Source organism: Chelon labrosus, assembly GCF_963514085.1.
Source record: "Chelon labrosus genome assembly, chromosome: 13".
NCBI classification, from domain to species: Eukaryota; Metazoa; Chordata; class Actinopteri; order Mugiliformes; family Mugilidae; genus Chelon; species Chelon labrosus.
In genome coordinates this window covers 21,073,443-21,094,334 of record NC_140346.1, presented here as the reverse complement: position 1 = coordinate 21,094,334, position 20,892 = coordinate 21,073,443, and the positions used below count along the sequence as shown (strand labels likewise).

Here is a 20,892-nt window from a genome sequence, read left to right as displayed (position 1 = left end):
GTAACAGCTAGAGTGAACCAAATGAGTGCAGTTCATATTTAAAACCAACTGGCAACAACAAACTTAGCACCTTAAAGGGGAACTACTGTTTTTTACAACCTGGACCTTATTTCTGGCATAAAATACGATAGTTTACTCACCCATATGACTTTTGTGTCATTTTTAGTCGTTTGGGAGATATTTAGATCTTCGAATATCCATATAGTGGGAGTGACTGGGGCACCGAAACGCTGCAAAACTCGTTCATTTCACCAATATTTTGTTATCGTACGCTAGTGCTATTCCCTGTTGAGTCCGGAGTTACCTGTTATCATCATCCGGGGTCTGTAGATTGACCTACAGACCCAGGATGATGTCTTCTGACCTGGGTGATGTCATCTCTGAGTGCCGCGTGCACCTGCAACGGTCAGCTTGTTTACCTGTAATTTGCCACTGGTAGTTTTTTGCAACATGGCTGAATATTCTTCCGATTCTGAGATTGTGGACGAACCAGAGCAGTAGCAAATTACAGGTAAACAAGCCGACCGTCGCGGGTGCGCGTTTCACGGCAGATAATGCGTTATTTAGAGGCTGCCTTTCGGTGCCCCATTCACTCCCACTATATGGATATACGCAGACCTAAATATCTCCCGAACGACTACAAATGACACAGAAGTTATAGGGGTGAGTAAACGATCGTATTTTATGCCAGAAATAAGGTCCAGGTTGTAAAAAAAACAGTAGTTCCCCTGTAAAGCGGAGTTTATGCCTCTTCGGGACTAGATGGCGTAACATACGCACATAGCCGACGATGGCGTGAGCCATTTCTACTTGTGTACTCATCAGTCTGGCTCGCTCTGTAATAACACCACCGTCAAATTGACGTAGGAGCTTAAACTGCCTATAAATGTACAATTTCTACATGTTTGTATGATCATTAACAAACAGATAAACAGGAAATGAATAAGTAGTTTCAGCCACCGACAGTCGCTTCAAGGGAACTTCAGTGTTCTGTTCTTGTAGCGGCACAGTATCATTTAATACGTCTTTGGTCCTTATCCTGATTCCTGTCTTTATGCCCCCACAGATCAGATAACCACTGTGTCAAACTCGATTTAGTGTTCTGTATTATTTCTTTGAGATCCTTACAGATTAGATATGTTCTCGGTTGTAGGCCCAGCCCTGGGTTTTCACCTCCTAGAGCAGTATCAGCGAAAACAGCCGTCTCTTCTCATAACTGCTGCCATGTCATCATTTTGTTTTGTTTAGTAAATGGGATTGCAGCTCTTTTAAGTGTGAGCTGTTATGGCGTACAGTTTGGGGCTCTATCTTGATAAAGCTGTAGGCTTTTCCATAATGACCCGTGGCTCAGGCTCTTGAATAAATGCCATGACAAATAGATGAGATACACTCACAGAAATAGCAGTAATGATCTTGTTTTTTCGGGGAGTTAAAGGATTATCTAATGGTATTACTGAAAACATCTGTCTAAGCATCATCCCGTACTCGCTGCGTCGCTTGTTCTCCCTGTTTACTCATTCCCTGGCAGACGTTCGGTGGCTGCAGTTTGACTGTCATATTTTACTGTGAGTTTTGTCTCTCTGCGGAAGACGGGATCGCTGTGTCAATATGGCAATGAAATGAAGTGAAATATAAGAGAGGAGACATTGAGTGGAAGATGAATACGGCTAGAGAAGGAACGGCGATCATTTAATCCTCCTGCCCAGTGCCCCATGCCAAATTTATTTTTGGAGGGGAGCACTCTGTCAGGATATTTGCTGTGTTATATGTGCAGAAAGCAGATTATAGATATCAGATTTGCTAATATTACAAACCCAGCAGCAAACGGCTCATCTGTCTTACGTGGTCTCTCCCTCTCCTCTTCGTCACCATCCTCATTTTCACCTTCTCCGTGTTACGCTATGTAGAAAACACTCATCCTGTACTCCCATTACGTTCCTGTTTCCCCTCTGCATCGTCTCCCACTCAACACAAGCTCGCACACAGGACTTTAAATCAACTCCTTTCTGTCTGATCTTTTTTTCCTCGTCATTTACCAAAACTGAACTCATTTGAGGAAATAATTTCTGTTCCTCTCTGTTGTGCTACCCTGCTACCTTTGGGAGAAGCCTCTTTTCCTGGGCCAATCTGCTCTTTCCCATTGCCAAAGCCCACTCACAGACACACAATGAAATGTAATGGAATAAAAGATGAGCTTTTGCCAGATGTGGGAAATAATTCGCACATAGGTTTTGTGTACAGGAGAAGACAGGCTTGTGTCCTCATGCACATATTTGTATGTGTGCGTATGTGTGTGCACGCATGGTTTGACTTGGGCAGCAAACACGCTGTATATTCTCATTTGAGCTGTCTGCCCACAGTGGCAACTATGCAAGAGTGGTGCTGCTGCACCTGTATCCACCTTGCTGACCTGCTTGTCACTTTGTTTCCTATGAGGCCAGTCTGCTGCCTCTGCTATTATTAGATCTTAGATGTAAAAATCTCACTGGCAGCACAGTCATATGGACAGACAACTTAATGTGGAGTGTACTGCAGCTTTCCTCTGACTGCTTCAAGAGGCAGTAGCTCTACAGACTGTCCTTTTTGGAAAAAAGAGCAGTCCCTCTAGTCTAGCCTAATCCTTTCTTGCACATATGTTCACTGGTGTCAGTCAAGACATGTCACACTACACTGGTCAGGCATAACATTATGACCAACCTTCCTAATATTGTGTAGGTCTCCCTTGTGCCTGGACATGGACCTTCTGAGGGTGTCCTGTGGTGTCTGGTAACATAATGTTGTTAGTGGGGGCCTCTGGGTCCTATGGGTTGAGGGAGGGGCCTCTGTGGATCATGCTCGTTCCAGTGCATCCCACAGATACTTAATCAGTTTGGGAACCATGGAATTTGGATGTCAGGTCAGTAGTTCCTAAACCGTTTTTGTATGTGTGCCTGTGTCAGGCTGCATCCTGCTGGGGATGGCTGCTGCCATCAAGGAGTGTCATTGCTATGGGGTGGGGATGAATGAATGAATGAAACCTTTATTGATCCCGCAATGGGGAAATTACAATAGTGGGGGGAGGAAAAAGGGAAGAAAAACCTGCCTGGTCTGGTCTAGGTGGGTGATACATGTCTAAGTAACATCCACACGAATGCCAGGTCCGAAGGTTTCCCCAGCAGAACGTTGTATTGTCACAAGATGGTCGATGTTATTTTCTTCTCCTGTCAATGGTTTTAATATTGTGGCTGATGAATGTAGTCTGTACTTATCTGAAGGATTCATTTAGAGTGTGGAGATGTGTAGGCACTCAAGACCTCCTCAAGAACAGAAAACTCTGCTAGGTTGTTAATCAGTTAAGGCATTGACACATTCAGAGCTGTGCATTTCACCAGGGTAGAAAACAGAACAGAGAAAATATATGTGCACAGGTACAATTATAAGTGCTATTCAAGCAGCTTTGGTTATTAACAGTCTTGAACCGCTGAAAAGGTTGTCAGAGTAGAGAGCACAGATGTCAGAAAAGCTTGCTAGATGTTTGGAAAACCTTCAACACTATATATTATATTGTAAATACATTAAGTGCACAAGCAGCAAAAATAGTGAGGCGAGTGTCGGATATTCTTCGTTCGGCAAGATCGCTTTTCTTCTTTTGTAAATCGATGCGCCACCACTGGTTGCATGTACGCAACACACATATAACACAGCGGAGAAGCCTTTATGTAAAGATGCTTACACCATGTAGGCACATATTGGTATTGGCTGATGAGTTTGGCGGTTAAATCTTCAAAATACACTGGAAATAAATGAAAAAATCTAAATTGATGAATTACAATTATAGCATTTAAAGTACAGTGCCTAACTTTTGTCTCCCTGCTCTTCTTTCATTGCTCTTCAACAAAGAAAAACCAATACCAATGGTAATTCACGTTTATCTCCTCCATCATTTGCTTTCTCCGAAAGACTTTGATCCTGTTTCTGAAGACAAAGATTTTTATTTATTTATTTATTTATTTATCTGCTGCATTAGAAACCTTTCCTGAACATTTTCTAGGTTTGTCAGTTTTCCATTCTTCCTGACCGCCAAAAGCTGAATTCATAGAACCTCAGTTACATTGGTAACTTTTATTTTTCTAGCATAGGCTCCACCATACTAATTCCCATCTTTGACTCTACCTTTTCTCCCCTCTTAACCATCAATGGTGTTTATCGAAGAATTGCTGTCAAAATGAATCAGACAGTCAGCAATCCATCCCAGCATGCATTGAGTCAAAGACCGTGACACAGTCTAGACAGATATGCAATCCATCAGGGCCAACATGTTCCCAATTCTGCTTGGCAATTTAGAGTCAAAAATCTATTTGCATGTGGAGTATGAGAGAAATTTCAGAGTCCCTGGAGAAAACCCACCTGGAGAACATGCAAACGTATTATAGAAAAGGCTTTGGCTAAAGATTAAAAACTGAAATTTTAAACTACTTTTTAAAGGACAGTGCTGCTCCACTCGTGTTTGGTTGGCGGTTATTCCCTGTCATAGCTATTTTAATTACTTCCATAGATGACAAATACACATTGGCTACCATGATAACTAACCATTAGGTGGCATAGAAATATGTTTTTTAACTACATACGCCGATCAGCCACAACATTAAAACCACTGACAGGAGAAGTAAATAACATTGACCATCTTGTGACAATACAATGTTCTGCTGGGAAACTTTTGGACCTGGCATTCATGTGGATGTTACCTAGACATGTACCACCCACCTAGACCAGACCAGGCACCCCAACCCCACAGCAATGACACTCCTTGATGGCAGCAGCCATCCCCAGCAGGATGCAGCCTGACACAGACACACACACAAAAACGGTTCAGGAACAACTAAAAAAACATGAAAAACATCACAACCTGGCCTCCAAATTCACTAGATCCCAAACTGATCAATTATCTGTGGGAGGCTCCTCCCCTCAACCCATAGGACCCAAAGGCCCCCACCAACAACATCCTGTTACCAGACACCATGTATGGACACCCTCAGAAGGACCATGTCCATTCTCTGTCACAACTGTTTTGGAGGCACAAGGAGACCTGCACAATATTAGGAAGGTGGTCATAATGATCGGTGTATATATCTACCATTTACCTCAAAAGATGCAAATCTTGAGTCTTATGTTTATATAATTGTGGATATATATATATTTTTTTTACCTATTTTTCCTCTTGTCCAGTAAAACAGTTGCTGAACAACTTAAATCAAATCAGTAGGGAAATAATGAGGCATACAAATTTGCAAATTAGATTAGCCCACCTGAATGTGGCATATGACTGTGAAGTCAAGCTCAGCCGTTGCCAGCTTTTTTTCTCGTGTTTCGCCTGACGGGCTTGTTGACCGTCCACACGTTTACCAAGCAAGCACATAAATGCGTGACAAGCAGCACTCATGCAGTTTATGAGAGCCTGTTATTCTTCTTCAATGGGCTTGATTGCACTCTACACATCAGTATAGAGAAGCATAAGGGTTTTTATCTTCCTTCCTTTACATCAACAAGCCAATAGGAAAACATGTGGGTTGGGAAGAGAAGCAGTAACATTTCACTTTTACTCTCCATTCAGCCTTGCCCTTGAGCAAGGAACATAGCCTATTTCTGTTGAAGTAGAGCTGGAGGAGAGAGACATGAACAGATAAGAATTCGAGAAAGTAAGCCTAAACATAATTCCAGTTATCGCGCTTTTCAACACATTGTTCGGATATCGACTCAGTACCTCAATATTGACGGGTCTGATATGTCACAGTGTTTTAATAGACAGTTTTTTGTGTGTTTTCCCTCAATATTTAACCAAAATAAACAGTGAAGTTTGAGGAAACAGTGTAATAGAGACAGTACAGCGAAGCAAATACACAGATTAACCGTTCAAACAGATTAGCTCTTAATTAGAGTACGGTTCAGACATGGAAATAGTTTGTCGTCAGCCGGCTGAATTGCAAAACTTTTGGCACATAAATATGAACGACATACGTGATTTTGTGCTCACGCATTCGCCTTGCACCATTTGAGACTTTGTTGGAGATGTATGAAGATAAGGTATGACTGTCGACCCCTTCCAGGTAGGATTGTGTGCTCTGTTGCTTCAATTCGGTCCATTACTCCTGAATAAATGGAAAACAAAAGAATCTGCTGACAGGAGGAATGTCCCCCACCACTATGGAGTACATGCACTACTCCGTCAAGCACGCAGCTGGAGGTTTGCACGCAATGAAATGCATAATGTGTCCTTCTAGCTCTGATATCTATGACAATGCAGCGCAAAGTTATCCATGCAGCTATAATGCTACCTCAAGCTAATATGCTCAAGAGTAGAACTGGGTGTCAAGAGTGAAAAACCGTCTGAAACTTCCCACACTGCAAAATACTGCAACCCCTAAATCAACAGTTACTCTGGCAGATGGTGGAAGCCTGTTAGTTTAATTCAGTCCTAGTGATATTCATCAAAAGATAAGCGTCATCTACAACAGAATGGCTTTGTGTGTGCTAATGGGATGCTTCAGAGACAGGAGATGTTTTTCATTCTCTTTGTCTGCTGCAACATCTCTGAGCTGTAAGGCATCGGTGCCAACAATTCCCTCTTTTGTGGTGGCATCAGAAGAAATTCCTGTCAAAGTCAGAAACAGGATTTCATCTCCAGAGGACGGGGCAGAAAGATTAATTTGCTTTTTGGGCCCACCTGCCGCACCAGCGCAGTGATGTCGCTGAGTGATACGCCATTTATGTAAAACATATCAGCTGATACAATTGACTCGCAATAATATCTGGAGCCGGTGTGAATGTGTGCATGCTCTCGTGTGTCTGTGCATATGTACATATCAGTCTGGCTGCAGACTCCGTGTTGTGTTTCCAGCAAAGTGTTTCTCATAACGAGGATTCAAATCAGTTGGCAATTTCTCACACATATTGAGCTGTATGCTAAAGAGCTAATTAACAAGGGCTGTTATGGAGTTCACAAGCTCCTCTGACATCTTAATTAGATCTTAATGACATTTTAGTTGGAATGGCTGAACGGAGGGCGCCCTGAGATGAAGCGGAAGCCGGCGCCGATACGCGGAAAGAAACGGGGACGCCGGCGCCGGCGCTGGAGAGAAGCGCGCGCGGGGACGGAGAGGAGGAGTGATAGTTGAGGAGATGGGAAGTGGAAGAAATGTAAATGAGGAGGGAATGGAGGACGTTTGCGCTGTAGTATGTCCTGTGTTGAGATGGTGTGCTATAAATAGGATTTGATTAGCGCAGATAAACCCTTCATTCTCTCTGACTATCCTTCATTCATTCTATCGTCCCGCTTCTATTTTTTTTTCCCCCTCCTCTCTCCCAGCGGGATGTGGGACTATACATCGCCCAGTAATTACTCTGCCCATGTCCCAGTAGCATCACACGCCTCATATCAGCCTCTTAATCGGATTCTTAGCATTTATTACCATGAAATTTCAGTGTACTCGCTCTGGAAATAACTAGTGTGCCGCCAGTGAAGATAGTGTGATAATGATATTTCTGCCAGATAGATGGCTGATTAGATACAGTAATCTTCTGTAGTGCTGTGTTTTGCATTGTAGAGGGTTCTGCGTGGTCTGCAGTGGAGTGCAGTGGAATAGTCTCATGTTTTTTGTTTTTTTTTCCAGGTGGGCAGGCTGTGTATTTTTAGCTGAGAGGTTAGTGCACGTTTAATGCTGCTCCAAACAAAGTCAGCAGACGGCAATGAAAAAGAACAATGGGGCTGCAATGAATGAGAAAAACCTGTGCGTGAGTCCGTGAGGCTCAAAATGTCCCTGCGGTTGTGTAACTCGTAGGAATCCGCCGCCACCTTGCCCCGCCGTTTGCCGCGCACGCACATGTGTGCAGCTCAGACACGTGCAGGCAAAATCCCAAACCTTGACAAGGGAGAGGGTAATTGATTCAAACCTTCAAAGGCAAATATTTATTTACCAGATGAGCTGCTCCGTGTATGTTTTCCCGGGCTCAGCTGGCCCCCGCGCTGCCCTTCACTTGAGAGCAGCTATTAGAGGAGAAGCGGAAGGGGAAATGGGGAGAGAAAGGGGGGGAGACGCGGCATAGAAAAGTACGGGACAATGAGGAGATTGCGTCGGGGAGATCGAGGGAGGAAAAGGCTAAATAGAAAGTTTGTCTGTAGCCCCTTGCGCGGAGCGGAGCGAGGAATAAAAGGAGAGTGGATGTGGGTTGAAAGATTGGGCAGCAGGAGACGCATTACTAAGAGTCTGCTGCTCTCGGTTGCTATACATGCTGTTCTGTGTGCAGCCATGTCTGTTTATCACTTCCCTCCTCTCTCCCTAAGCCCTGCGTCTCATCTCTATTCTACCCCTTCTGTCTAGCCTAAATCTGTCAGAATACAGCCACAAATACCTGGCAACAACCACCCCCTCGTCTACCATCTTTGCTCCCCTACAACGCTTAAAGCTTCTCTTCGTTCGCTCTCTCTCTCTGCGTTACTCTCAGCTTCTTTTTTTTTTATATTCATTTTGCTTAGCCTTTATGGGTTCGCTTAGCATTTTATTTGCCAATAAAGGATGATAAAAGAAACCTTGTTGTGCAATCTGCAATTCTTTCCAACAGATCTGGGTCTGCAGATGCCTGTGTAATTTCTTTGTTTTCCTCTCAAGAAGAACCATGATATTTTTTTTTATTTTTTTTTTCTCCCCCTCCTATTACAGCTGCAAAGTAGAACATTATGCCCACGTATTCTGCAGTACGCTTTCGCAGGCTGCTTGTGGCGTAAAGTATCTCGTCTGAATAGTTTACTCTCAGGGTGCAGGCGCTAACTGTTGCTCAGGCTGCTTCTCCTGTTCCCACAGATACGCAGTAAATCCCGGGCCTTATGCAGACGAGCAAAGCCCCCTGTAAACATAATTCTCTTTCATCATAGCAGTCCCCCAGCTTTGCTCTCATGCCATTTTCCCTTTGTGTAGCCTCCTTGCTGTGACCGGGCTAATTGATGACATTTTAACCTTCCTCTGTTGGGCTTTGACTATCAGACGACTTGTGCTGTCCTGACCGTTATCTGCCCGCTCTTAAAAAGCAAAAGAGTCAGTAGTGTGCCGCCCTGCTGTCCTGTGAATCAGTCATTGACTGGCAACATTGTCAAATACGATGTAGTGTGCTCTATGTGCAGCAAGTGCCTAGGGATTGATCTTATTCGCCGACCTCATAATAGAAAACATGACTGGCGTGCCACGTGTATTGATCTCTGTGGTAACAAACGCCAAGAGGTGCATGCGCTCCGCGACGGCACTGATCATTGTCTCCGTGTGTGCTCGCGTCCCCAGGTTCACGGAGGCAGATACCATCGTGATGGGAGACGTGACGTACGGGGCCTGCTGCGTGGACGACTTCACGGCCCGAGCCCTGGGAGCCGACTTCATGGTGCACTACGGCCACAGCTGTCTCAGTGAGTCTCTTCTGCTGCCCGTGCGCGTCTCCCCGCCGCTCCGCATGCAGATTTTTTTTTGCCTCAAAGAGGAACGTGAAGCGAGCGGGCATCAAGGTCTCCCACCTACTGAGAGTGGGTTGAATAGAAAAAGAAGCATCAGAACGCAGACAGACAGACAGACGGACAGACGGACAGACAGACGCAGGTATCGATCGGCGGAAAGCGTGACTAGTTTTTTCGCAGCCTGCACGGCTCTCGTACGGAAAGCATATCAGACCTTTGGAGCCTGGACATCACATTTACCTAGCAGATCAATGGGGAACATGCATTAGAGCCGTCCTTTGAAAACCCTCACGCGGTTCACGAGGAGCTTCGCCCTCCCCCCCGCTGTCTGTCTCTTGCGGAACATGGGAGGAAATGTTAAATCAATAGTTTTGATATATTTCTGCCAGAGCAGCCTCACCTCTTCCAAATACCAGAAATGACCAACAGAATTTTAATGCAAGTCAAAATCTCTCTGTTGGTTTGTGCTTTTCTTTTGTTTGTCTCCGTGTATGTGTGCGCGCATTCATTTGTTGATCGTCATGGAGGAATTATTAGAGTGCAGACATGTATGTTTGCAAAGCAGATTAGATGCGCACACATCCCCTTTTACGCTCACTAGAGCACCAATAAAGGCAAAGGAAGTGAAGTCTTTGTGGGCTGGGAGGTTATTAATTCATAGGAGAGAAATCAAATTCTCAGACAAAGTTTGTCAGTGTGTTATATGATCCTGACCTTCATCTCTCAGTCACGAGGACATCATCTGCAGTGTTTCCCGAGATGTCAGCCACCTGTGAGAGATGAAAGACGCGCTTTTGACTGACTCACAGAGAAACTGTCTCCCTTGCGTTCCTTTATTTTTCCTTTCATTTCCTCTGCGGTGCCTGCCTTTGAGTGTTTGCGTCCTCTCGTATTTCATCATGAAGCGTCCCCATTTTGCGGATGTGGGGCAATATCGGCGGCAAAACGTCATAGAGGCGCGTTTTAAAGTTCTCACCATGTTGTTTGCGGGTCAATTTTATTTAACATTCTTCAAACTGAATACCTTATAAGTCGGAACAAAACCGGAAAAAAATAAATACAGAGAGCGAGTGGGCAGGAGAGAGAGAGAGAGGAAGTAAAGAAACAAAAACTTTTTTATTTGCCTCCAGGAAAAAATAAATAAATAAATAAAAACCTGGCAGGACATAACAGGTTTGTTCAGATAATGCCAGGCCAGCTGCTAAGTAAAGTATTATTGGAGCTCCTCAAACATCACAAGCAAATTCTCACTATTTTAGTGGTATGACTCATTTTAAGAGTTAAGCAAAGCACTTGGTTTTATTTACAAGCTACTTTCTGACTCCTGACTGTCCCCGTCTACAGACAGTTATGACAGCGCTGCTTGTCGTTTGTGCTCCCCCTAATGACATAAATTGTGGCGCCTAATAAGCAAGTCAGCCTCGTCCACCAAAAGCTTACAGATTTTTATTAATTTATTTACCTCTGCCCTGAGATGCTGTTGCTCAGCTCATACCTCGATCCCTGAATGCGTCCATATGTGCAGTAATGTCCCTGCTGCTCTGTTTGCAGCAGTTCTGCAGTGATAAAGGCAAATTAAGACCACGGAAAAATTAATTCCACGTGGCTGTGTGATGAAATTACACATAGCCTGCTCATATTCAATAACTGCATTTGTTAATTCCTGTTTAGATTTATTTGTTTTTAGCTGGTTAACAGCTACAAGGACAAACGATATTCCCTACTAATTAACAGATATCACCTGATGGTGTTTTTCAGGCCATCATTCAGAATAGCAGTACTGTTTTTCTTGTTTTTTTGTGAATTATTAATGCAAATCTCCACTCATAAGATAAGATAATCCTTTATTTATCCCACAGTAGGGAAATTTGCAATTCTGCAGCAGCCGCATGCAATTTAAAGGACGTCGCACACAAGAGATAGAAAAGTAATTAAATACAAATAAATTGCAGTTTTGGCTGCACAGTGGCGAGGTGGTCACAGTGAGAAGGTCCGGGGTTCGAATCTGTGTGTCGACTGGGCCTATCTGTGTGGGGTTTGCATGTTCTCCCTGTGTCTGCGTGGGTTCTCTCCGGGCACTCCGGCTTCCTCCCACTGTCCAAAGACATGCTCGTTAGGTTAATTGGTGATTCTAAATTGGCCGTAGGCGTGAGTGTGAATGGTTGTCTGTCTCTCTGTGTTAGCCCTACGATAGACTGGAGACCTGTTCAGGGTGTACCCCGCCTCTCGCCCGATTACAGCTGGGATAGGCTCCAGCCCCCACCCGCGATCCTTCACAGGAATAAGCGGTTACAGAAGATGAATGAATGAACATCTTTATTTTAAAGCTGGCCACTTGTGATCAGACCACTGAAGAGCACACTTGTTGATGCCAGGTCTGAACAAGGTCACAGTTCACCACACTTTCCTACAATAATAATAATAATCATCATTTATTTTCAGATAAAGTTCCATATTTCTTCATATAACAGGCGCGTCATGAATTATTTTAGCGTTCTGTGAATTTCATGCAGTTTCTTTATAAGAAAAACTGCAAACAAACTAACATGGCAAGCGATTTCTGCATTATTCATGAAATTGCACACATGTACAATACGCAGTCAAATAGATTGTTTTTACATATCGATTTTTAGCAAGCTGTTTGTATACAACCTTTTTTTTGTTTCACTTGGAACGAACGGCCGTGTTTGTTTACACGGCCGCTAATAAGCAGCTGCGCTAAGTGACCTTATTGCCACAGCACATAAGAATAAAAGCGGCGATGGTGCGAGTGAGTCCTGTCTATCTCATTGACTGCGTCTCTAATTGCAGCGCCTAAGTGCTTTCAGGCTACCGTGCTAATGTGAACACGGATCGATGTCACTTTCCCCTGCCCTTTATGTTTTGGGAGCGCCTTTAAACAAACAGCCGACAGCTGTTGGCCTCAGTCGAGATTTTTTTTTTTTTTTTTTAACTCATCTCCTGCTAACCCGTCGTTAGCCTCATTATATATTTAACTCATTGGTTTGTCACTCACCATGTAGATTTCCAGCGCAGCCCAACCTTTTTAAAAGTCTATCCATCTGCTCCTCTCCGCTCTCCACTCAGATGTGGAGCCATTCATCACTTCTGCTCCCAGTTAATTGACAACCCACCCCTCTCCCTCTAAACCAAGCACACGCTCTGTATCCTATTACTTTTTCCACTCCTATCTTCCATGCTGAATTGTTTGGACCTGTACAGGAGATTATGAAATCACCTACCCCCATGACTAAATTGAATTTCAGTGTTTTCCACTTAAGAATTCCTCATTCTTCACTTTTCTGTTTCTATCTCATCTTCACTACAGTCCTTTGTCAAGACATGTCCTTGGTTTTCACAGCTTCTCCTTCTTCTCCGTTCACTCCCTGTTTCCTGCACCGTATTCTTTACTCTCTCTCTCTCTCTCTCTGTGTCTCAGTGTTGCCTTAATCTAGGCCACGAATTCAGCAGCACTTGCTCATAAAGCACTTTCCCCATAATGGGTCATTTATTTAATTATAACACAAAAGTTCTCTTGTTCCTTATCCGCAAATTAAATGTAACGCGCAAGGAAGAAAGATTATTAGGATCAACACAAACAATCATTTTTCTCTCTTATCCGGCGCCCTTTCCCCTCTCCTTTCTTGGACTCTCGCCTACTTTGTTCTGCATCTAACTCGGCGAGTCCCTAGCAGGGCCCGGTGCGTAGTAAATGGTCTGTGAAATCAATGACATTAATAGTAATCGCATGTGTCCCTCTCCTTCCCTTAATAATTGAACTCTTTGCATCGGTTCCTGCATGTGCTCGCGGCTCGCTCTGAATGAGTTTCAGTTATAACACGGTAGTGCCTGCTGTGAGCTGTATATCTATATATATATATATGTATATGCAGTGTTTTCTGTATAGCTGTATTGCTGAACATGTGCTGCACTTTAATGTTTGAGACCCCATCAATAGTGTATATGTTACCTGACATAATACAGTGAATTATTCATCCGTCTTTCTTTTGTCTTCCTCCAGTCCCCATAGACTCGACTGCAGGCATTAAGATGCTGTATGTGTTTGTGGATATCCAGATGGACAATGCACACTTCCTGGACACGGTCAAGTTCAACTTCCCCCCTGGACAATCTCTGGCACTCGTCAGCACTATTCAGTTTGTGGCAGCGCTGCAGGTGATTAAGCGGTTTCCGTCTTATTGTGTGTGTAGATGAGTCTATTTTTGTGTCTGAGCTCAGGCAGACTGATTCTGTATCTCAGGCACACATGCAAACATGTCTACATTTTTATATAGCGTGCTTCTTTTTTTTTTTTTTTTTTTCCTCGGTTCCTGCCTTTTATGAACAAGCTCACATTCTTAAGCTCACTTCAAGTGTGGGTTTGACAAATCCGGCAGCGGTTATTTTGGGTTTGAAAGGTGGAATGAACTCGGAAGGCCTCTCGGTTCAGCGTCGTGCTCGGTGCTGCACTTTACATAAGCAGTGGCAGCGGCTACGCAGCGTTAAGGCTTGAACGCCCTTCCTGCAGGCTTGCCGCCTCCCTGTTCTATAGCGCTGCTTTCGTGTGCCGTGTTGAACCAACACCACTCTTCGCTAGTACAACCACCGCTATTTTTAAATCCCGCTCTGCCCCTGTGGGTCATATGTATATGTTGGGGTGTTCGAGTGCATCCATGTGTATATGTGTGTGTGCGTATCTTTCCGTCTAGTTGTGTGTTGCACTGCATGCATGTGTGCCTCCATCTCACGTCTTATGGTGTGTGGGCTTGCTGAGGTCACACAGTATGGGCGGAAGAAGCTTGAAGTTCATCACTGGTTTAAATTAGCCTTAAACCGTTCACTTTATCCTTCTCCAATAGAGCACACAACAGGTTTATTTATTTCTGCTGTGACTCCAATCTTCGCACTTTGCTTAATTGAATGCAGGTGTTTGGAAGAGTTGATTTACATCTTCTTCTTATTTATTTATAATAATATATACGACGTGGCAGACCGTTTCTCTCAGCACTTTGCAGTATTGTAAGGGTTTAAACACGGATGGCTGCACTGAGAGTTAATTCTCTGGTAGAATGAGTATCATGCATGACCCTCTCAGGATCACTTGAGGGTCACATTCCCACTGAAGGCTTTTCTGGTCTTTCTCATTCTTTGCACCGTTGCTCTCTGTCGTTCCTTTGTCGTTCATTACATTTTCTCTCTCTCTCTCTCTTTTTTTTTTTTTTTTCATTCTACATACATACAGTCCAGACTGAAAGTGTGTGGACCCACTTTTATTTCATGAGCGGTGTGCTGCAGAACATTCAACTAGAGACAAAATAATGGCGGCTAAATTAAAGTTTCAAGTCTGACGGTATTGAAAGAAAGGTTGAGATGTAATTGGTTGGATCTGTCCATTCATTTGTGCATTATGTGTTGGAAGACTTATATCTCTTATACAGATCTTTTTATATTGATTTAAATCTACCAGCTCTGAAATAAAGACTTGCCTCTTTAATGTGGTAGCCATTATTTCATTTCAAATCACATGTCCTGATGCAAAGAACCTAAACAAACATGTAGAAAAATGTTTTATTGTTAATTCATTACTGATCAGCCACAACATTAAAACTACTGAGCGGAGAAGTAAATAACATCGACCATCTTGTGACAATTCAGTGTTCTGCTGGGAAACTTTTGGACCTGGCATTCATTCGTGTGGACATGTAGCACCCACCTAGACCAGACCAGGCCCCCCCACCCCATAGCAATGACACTCCTTGATGGCAGCAGCCATCCCCAGCAGGATGCAGCATGACACAGGCACACACATAAAAATAGTTTAGGACCAACTAAAAAAAAGGTGTTGACCTGGCCTCCAAATTCGTCAAATCCCAAACTGATTAAGTATCTGTAGGATGATCCACAGAGGCCCCTCCCCTCAACCCATAGGCTCCCACTAACAACATTCTGTTGATCAGACACCACAGGACACCCTCAAAAGACCCATGTCCATTCTCTGATGAGTCACAACTGTTTTGGAGGCACAAGGAAAGGTGGTCATAATGTTATGCCTGATACCCGGTACTCTATATGCTCTGTGTCAAGTTCAATTATTGTCTGTGTTTTGTTTCTTCATTACAACGACACCAGGACCCACTGAATGTAGAAAAGTAAGAACATTTGTTCTCATGTGATACAAAAGCTCTAACAATGATTTCTTCTCCTCTCCTCCATGTTTCAGGCTGTGAGCGCAGCCCTCAAGCCGGAGTATGACGTGCTTGTCCCGCAGTGTCGCCCTCTGTCACCGGGAGAAATATTGGGCTGTACCTCCCCTCGCTTGGACCGGCATGTCCATGCCATAGTGTAAGAAATCTCCTTCCTCCTGTCTTCCACTTCACTGTCTTTTTTTTTTTAGTTAGCAGAGATTATCCGGCTAATCAAAGACATCCAGCTTTGACTCACCCAGTCATTATATCGCCCCTTACAATACCTGCCATAGTTACGCCTGCCATTGCCATGCCCACCTATGCGAGATGGTTAATAATCAGCATGTCATATCAGGCATATGTAGCTGTGATAACTAGCCTCACTATGTCTGTGTGCTTCTGTTCTGTCCAGCCGGAGACCAGATGCTGATCCAGAACGGCAAGGCTAAAAATACCTTCATGCTGTGAAAAGCATTGAGTTGACACTTGTGTGGTTTCATACCTACCACAACACATGCACACATCTCGTCGCCGATTTTTAAGGAAATGCCTGTACAGAGTATGACACTCACTGTGGCAAGAACATGGCGGGATTTGACAAACTGTGCAACATATCACAGTCGGTCTGTAAATTCCTTTCGGCTCGTGTGATTGCCTGTTTTAAGTTCTTGTTTCCCCCCCCCGCTTCATTTCTTCTGAACGGGAGAGAAAACACGATGAATCCAGCCGGTCGGTAGCTGCATGTGTCTTAAAAGACTAGTTTCTTCTGTTTTCACATAAACGCCGCGCGTGTGACACTTGTCAAAGCGATGCTCATCCTCCCTGTGCCACGACGAGGAGAGTGCTCTCTCGAAGTAACAGGGCCGAGCGGCAAGCAACACCTCCGCAGCCGCTTTGTGTCCATGCATCTCGCCCTGTTTCACAATAGAGAAATCCTGTGCTTTGGGGTGCACGGTGAGATGATATAATTAAACTTAGCATCAACCAAAATGTCTCATCTGCACACATTTATTGTTGCGCCGTGCGATTTAAACGTCCCGGTGCATGTGATTAAAACGGCTACACAAGGTGAAGCTTTGCTATGCGCATAAGTGGAGACAAAAGTGTGTGTGTGTGTGTGTATAAGCGTGTCTTTGTACTGTGTGTGTGAAAGATGGGGAAGGGTTAGAGTGTGTTTCACCTACTAATCCAATGTGCGTTGCCTTTGATGTGTCAGTTGGGTGTGGAGGAGTGTGTTGGGAGAGAAAATCGATTAGCCCGCCTGAGCGTTGGGATCCCTCGTCTTTCTTTTTTCTCACACGCACTACTTTCAGTAGACATGTGCTTACATCGTGCAACGTATAGACATTCAACCCCCTCCACCTTGAAATTGACCATATTTCCCTCTCTGGTAAAACAACACCCAGCCCGAACGGTTTAAAGTTTTCCTTTAATATTATACCATCCTTAATAGGAGAAGTGTTTTATTATCCTGCAAGCAATACTGAAAGCTTAATGACGGAGTAATAGTTTCCCTCTGTGAATAAGCTTCCTTTTACCTTAATGAAATACTGTTAAGTTAATCACACAATGATAATTCACTACCTCCAACAAAAGCGGCGCAGACAAAGCTTCTTAACATTCTCAACAGTGCTCGGTTTTTGTTCATCACCTTTAATAAAGCATCAGGCTATCTCGCGCTGATTAGAAATGAGTCGCTGCTTCAAAAAAAATGATATGTGCACAAAGTCGTAATTGGATTTTATCTTAAATTCTTCACTACTTAAGCATTGTGGAGGATGAACGGCGGCGTATTAGCCTCCGCGGGCCACCTTAAAGCTTTGAAAGGGTCGATCTGTGTTTCATTTCCATAATGTGAGGCATATTTTTTAAAAGCCGCCGAGTACTTTGAAAAGAGCTTTAAGAAATGATCAGTCGACCATCTTTAGCTGCTGCCTCTACTCCGGCTCTTGCTCGGAACGGAACAATACCGAGACGTGACCGTGAAGATGCTGTGCTGCGTAACGCAGAGGAACATAGCATTCACCATTATAGCGAACAATAGAATATGGATGGAAGGTCTGTGGTCGTGAGGTGGGAGCCGGAGTGAAGCACACCAGCCTCTTAAAGCTACAGCTGACGTTAAAAGTGGCGGAAGCCTTCTTATTGTTGGAGACATAATTATACGAGGGCCTTGGAAGTTGCTAAGCAAAGAGAAGCAGTGCTGCAGAAGCTTAGCTCTAGTTTATTTTCTGCTGCAGATCACAAAGAGACACACAATATATGCTTTCATACAAGCACACTAGTCATGTCTCCAGGTAGCTTACATGGCAAACCACCCACAGCCTGCTTCTAGCTGCTCTAAACACCGACCAATTAGTGGGTTTAATTGCATGTCCTGACTCAGTAGGCCTACTGAGACTGCACTGTAATGAGTAGGGGTACTGACCTGAGCCTCCTCCCGCTACCAGCAGGATTTTTCTCAGCTTGACCCTGAGGGAGGGTTTATGTAAGAGACCTCGTGTTTTCAGGCACCCACATGCCACGGTGTACTTACGGTTTGTGAACTCTGCCTCCGCTCGTGCTCCGGTGAACCCCCGGCACCAGACCACGGGTTAATTGGAGGAGCTTGTATTCTCCGTAAACTGCGTGCTCCGATCGTTCGGGTCACGTTCCCCAGACCCTCCAACCCCACCAGCCTCGGGGCTTCTGCCTGTAAACACTTGGGTCTTCTGTTAAGAGGCGGCAGAGATGAATAAATTGAAAAGGAGAAAGCCGATAAAGAAGATGGGATGGTAATAGGTCAGTATTTATTATGGCTGCACATGGAAATAGTTTTGTCTAGAGGGAGTTTTCTTTGCACAAACGAATGCAGTGTCGTGCCGTTTTATCTTGAGCATTGATTTTATTGGTGCTTTTCCACAGTTATCTTGGAGACGGAAGATTTCACCTGGAGTCAATCATGATTGCAAACCCAGATATCCCTGCCTACAGGTACTGTGAAACAAAATGACACCATTGGTTGTAAGCTGCAAAATTACTGCAAGTAAAGTATATAAAAACATCACTCAGATAATGTTTTAGGCATAAAAAGGTTACTTTACGACGCTGTTCAGCTCAAATTTAAGAAATCGCTCGTGGTCATGATCATCCACCTTGTTGCAGCGCCCTGATAACATTTTGAGGGGTACGTTCTGTTTTGATGAGGCCTTGTTTGCATGCAAAGTGAAATTGTGTCGCTACAGACGTATGCACAGCCGCACAGATCACAGGTTTCTCTCATAAACAAGATTCTAATCTCAAGTGAACCCCTTGTACCGGAGAAAAGGAGATTAGAAGCTCCGAAATACCTCCATTTTCCCTAAGATACACTAACTCCTGTCATACTTGATGGCTTTTCGTGATTGGATTTTACGTCTTTTCTTGCATTTCAATCCCCAAGGTAGATACCTGAACAATAGATGGTAATGTGTATAATATGGTTTGTCTATTTATGTCCATGCCCAGACTCAACACACCTGTGTGCCTCAGACTTTTTTTTCCTGTTGGTTTGTAGATATGACCCCTACAGTAAGGTGTTCTCCAGGGAGTACTATGACCATGAGTCCATGCGCGCATTAAGGCTCCAGGCTATTGACAAGGCTCGACTCGCCCAGAGGTGGGGCCTGATCCTGGGAACGCTCGGCCGACAAGGCAGCCCCAAAGTCCTGGAGGTGAGTTTGCATGCTCATTTCAACAGTCTGTGTGTCCCGAGGCCACTTGTGCAATGTCTTGTAATATTTTTTCAGCGCGAGTTTCTTTGACAAGTGATTTTGTGACATGAAATACTAATAGGACGAGTGCTCTTCACACTGAGAGCTTGTTATTTCATATTCAGGATGATGCAGCCAAACAGCCGGAGAAAGTCCAATTCTTGATCTCGCTGTTGGCCTCAAAGTTGGCTGTATTAGCGTGTTAGTGTATTTTGAGCAGTTTCTTTTATCCTTTCAGGAACACAAACCCAGAATTAATGGGCAACATATGCAGTAATTATCCAAAAGCATAAAAATACTACACAAACTCCATCTGCAGTGAAGGTTTTTCACTGTACAATCCATAGACTGTATATTAAAGATGGAGGATGGAACAGCTCCTCAAAAGTGAAGCCAAAGCAAGTAGAGCTCCCCCTGGTGACAGGCTGCAGTATAGGTCATAAGCTCCACCCCCTCCATGTTAGTGGATAGGACCAAACTAAAACACTAAAATACATGTCAAATAATTGTTTTTCAAGGATGGTTTCTGTCATTTTAGGTTGTTAATATTGTACTGATGCATACTCAAGTCGTTTAGTTAGTTATTTGTGTTAGAGAATAATTTCTCTTCCCTATAGATAGTTTGTGTAGTTAATGTTAGATTACTGCTGGGGTCAGTTATCTGCCCTGTTTTCTCTCTGAGGAACATGCCAAGGACATGGTCCCTCTTTGGCGTCTTCAATCTCACTCTCTGGCTGTCTACAGACACAGCTGTAGAGTTAGATGATAACGCCCTTCGTCACTGGAGGACACTTTGTATTTCCTAGCTGGTGTGAATCCTTATCTTCATGTTTATGTACTATAGCCAATTGGATGTTAACACATCTCCCCTTTGTTGCCTCGGCCCACCTTTCTAGTATAAGAATCTGAGCTTTACTGTTTGACCCTTAGAATTGAGGTGGACTCATGCACTTATGTTATGATGACGAATCTTCTGTTCTGTTCTCCTCGTATACGAGCCTAAAGAAACTCCTTCAGCATAAGACATACAGGACTCTGGTACTTCTTCTTCTTCATCGGCATCACCACAAATTCCTCCCTAATAATTTGATGCTGTGGGAAACAGGATGTGACATCATAGTGACTACGAGTTGCCATGCCAACCACTCCGTGAAGCCGTCCTGTGGGGACGTGAGAACTGGGAATCCAGCATTTCTTTGTAACTAGTGGAGGCAGAGCAGAATGTAGATTTAATGGCGCCGCCCGTGTCCCAGGAAACTAGCGTAAGTTTGGCCAATACAAGGAAGAGGGGATGCATTGTCCATATTTATATACAGTCTATGGTACAAACCCAGAAACTGAGCAATCAATTCAATTCAATTCAATTTCATGTCTCAGATTAGCTGCTCATGTTTTTATTCAGCAAGCATGTCTAAGCAGAATTCAGATGGTTAATTTCCATTTTATAGAAGATAGCTGCAACTGTCAATGTCTCAGGTCACAGTTGACACGCATTTACCAACTA

General features: G+C 43.9%; 1 protein-coding gene across 1 annotated transcript in view; it reads left to right on the top strand.

Moving 5' to 3' along the window:
- The window catches only part of dph1 (diphthamide biosynthesis 1), a 62,666-nt gene that overhangs the window by 23,806 nt on the left and 17,968 nt on the right, over positions 1-20,892 (top strand). Inside the window, exons 4-8 of the mRNA XM_084558299.1 lie at positions 9,306-9,427; positions 13,494-13,648; positions 15,693-15,814; positions 18,562-18,630; positions 19,193-19,349. Of these exons, the coding sequence (XP_084414425.1) occupies positions 9,306-9,427; positions 13,494-13,648; positions 15,693-15,814; positions 18,562-18,630; positions 19,193-19,349 (625 nt within the window). The remainder of the gene's footprint in view (positions 1-9,305; positions 9,428-13,493; positions 13,649-15,692; positions 15,815-18,561; positions 18,631-19,192; positions 19,350-20,892) is intronic.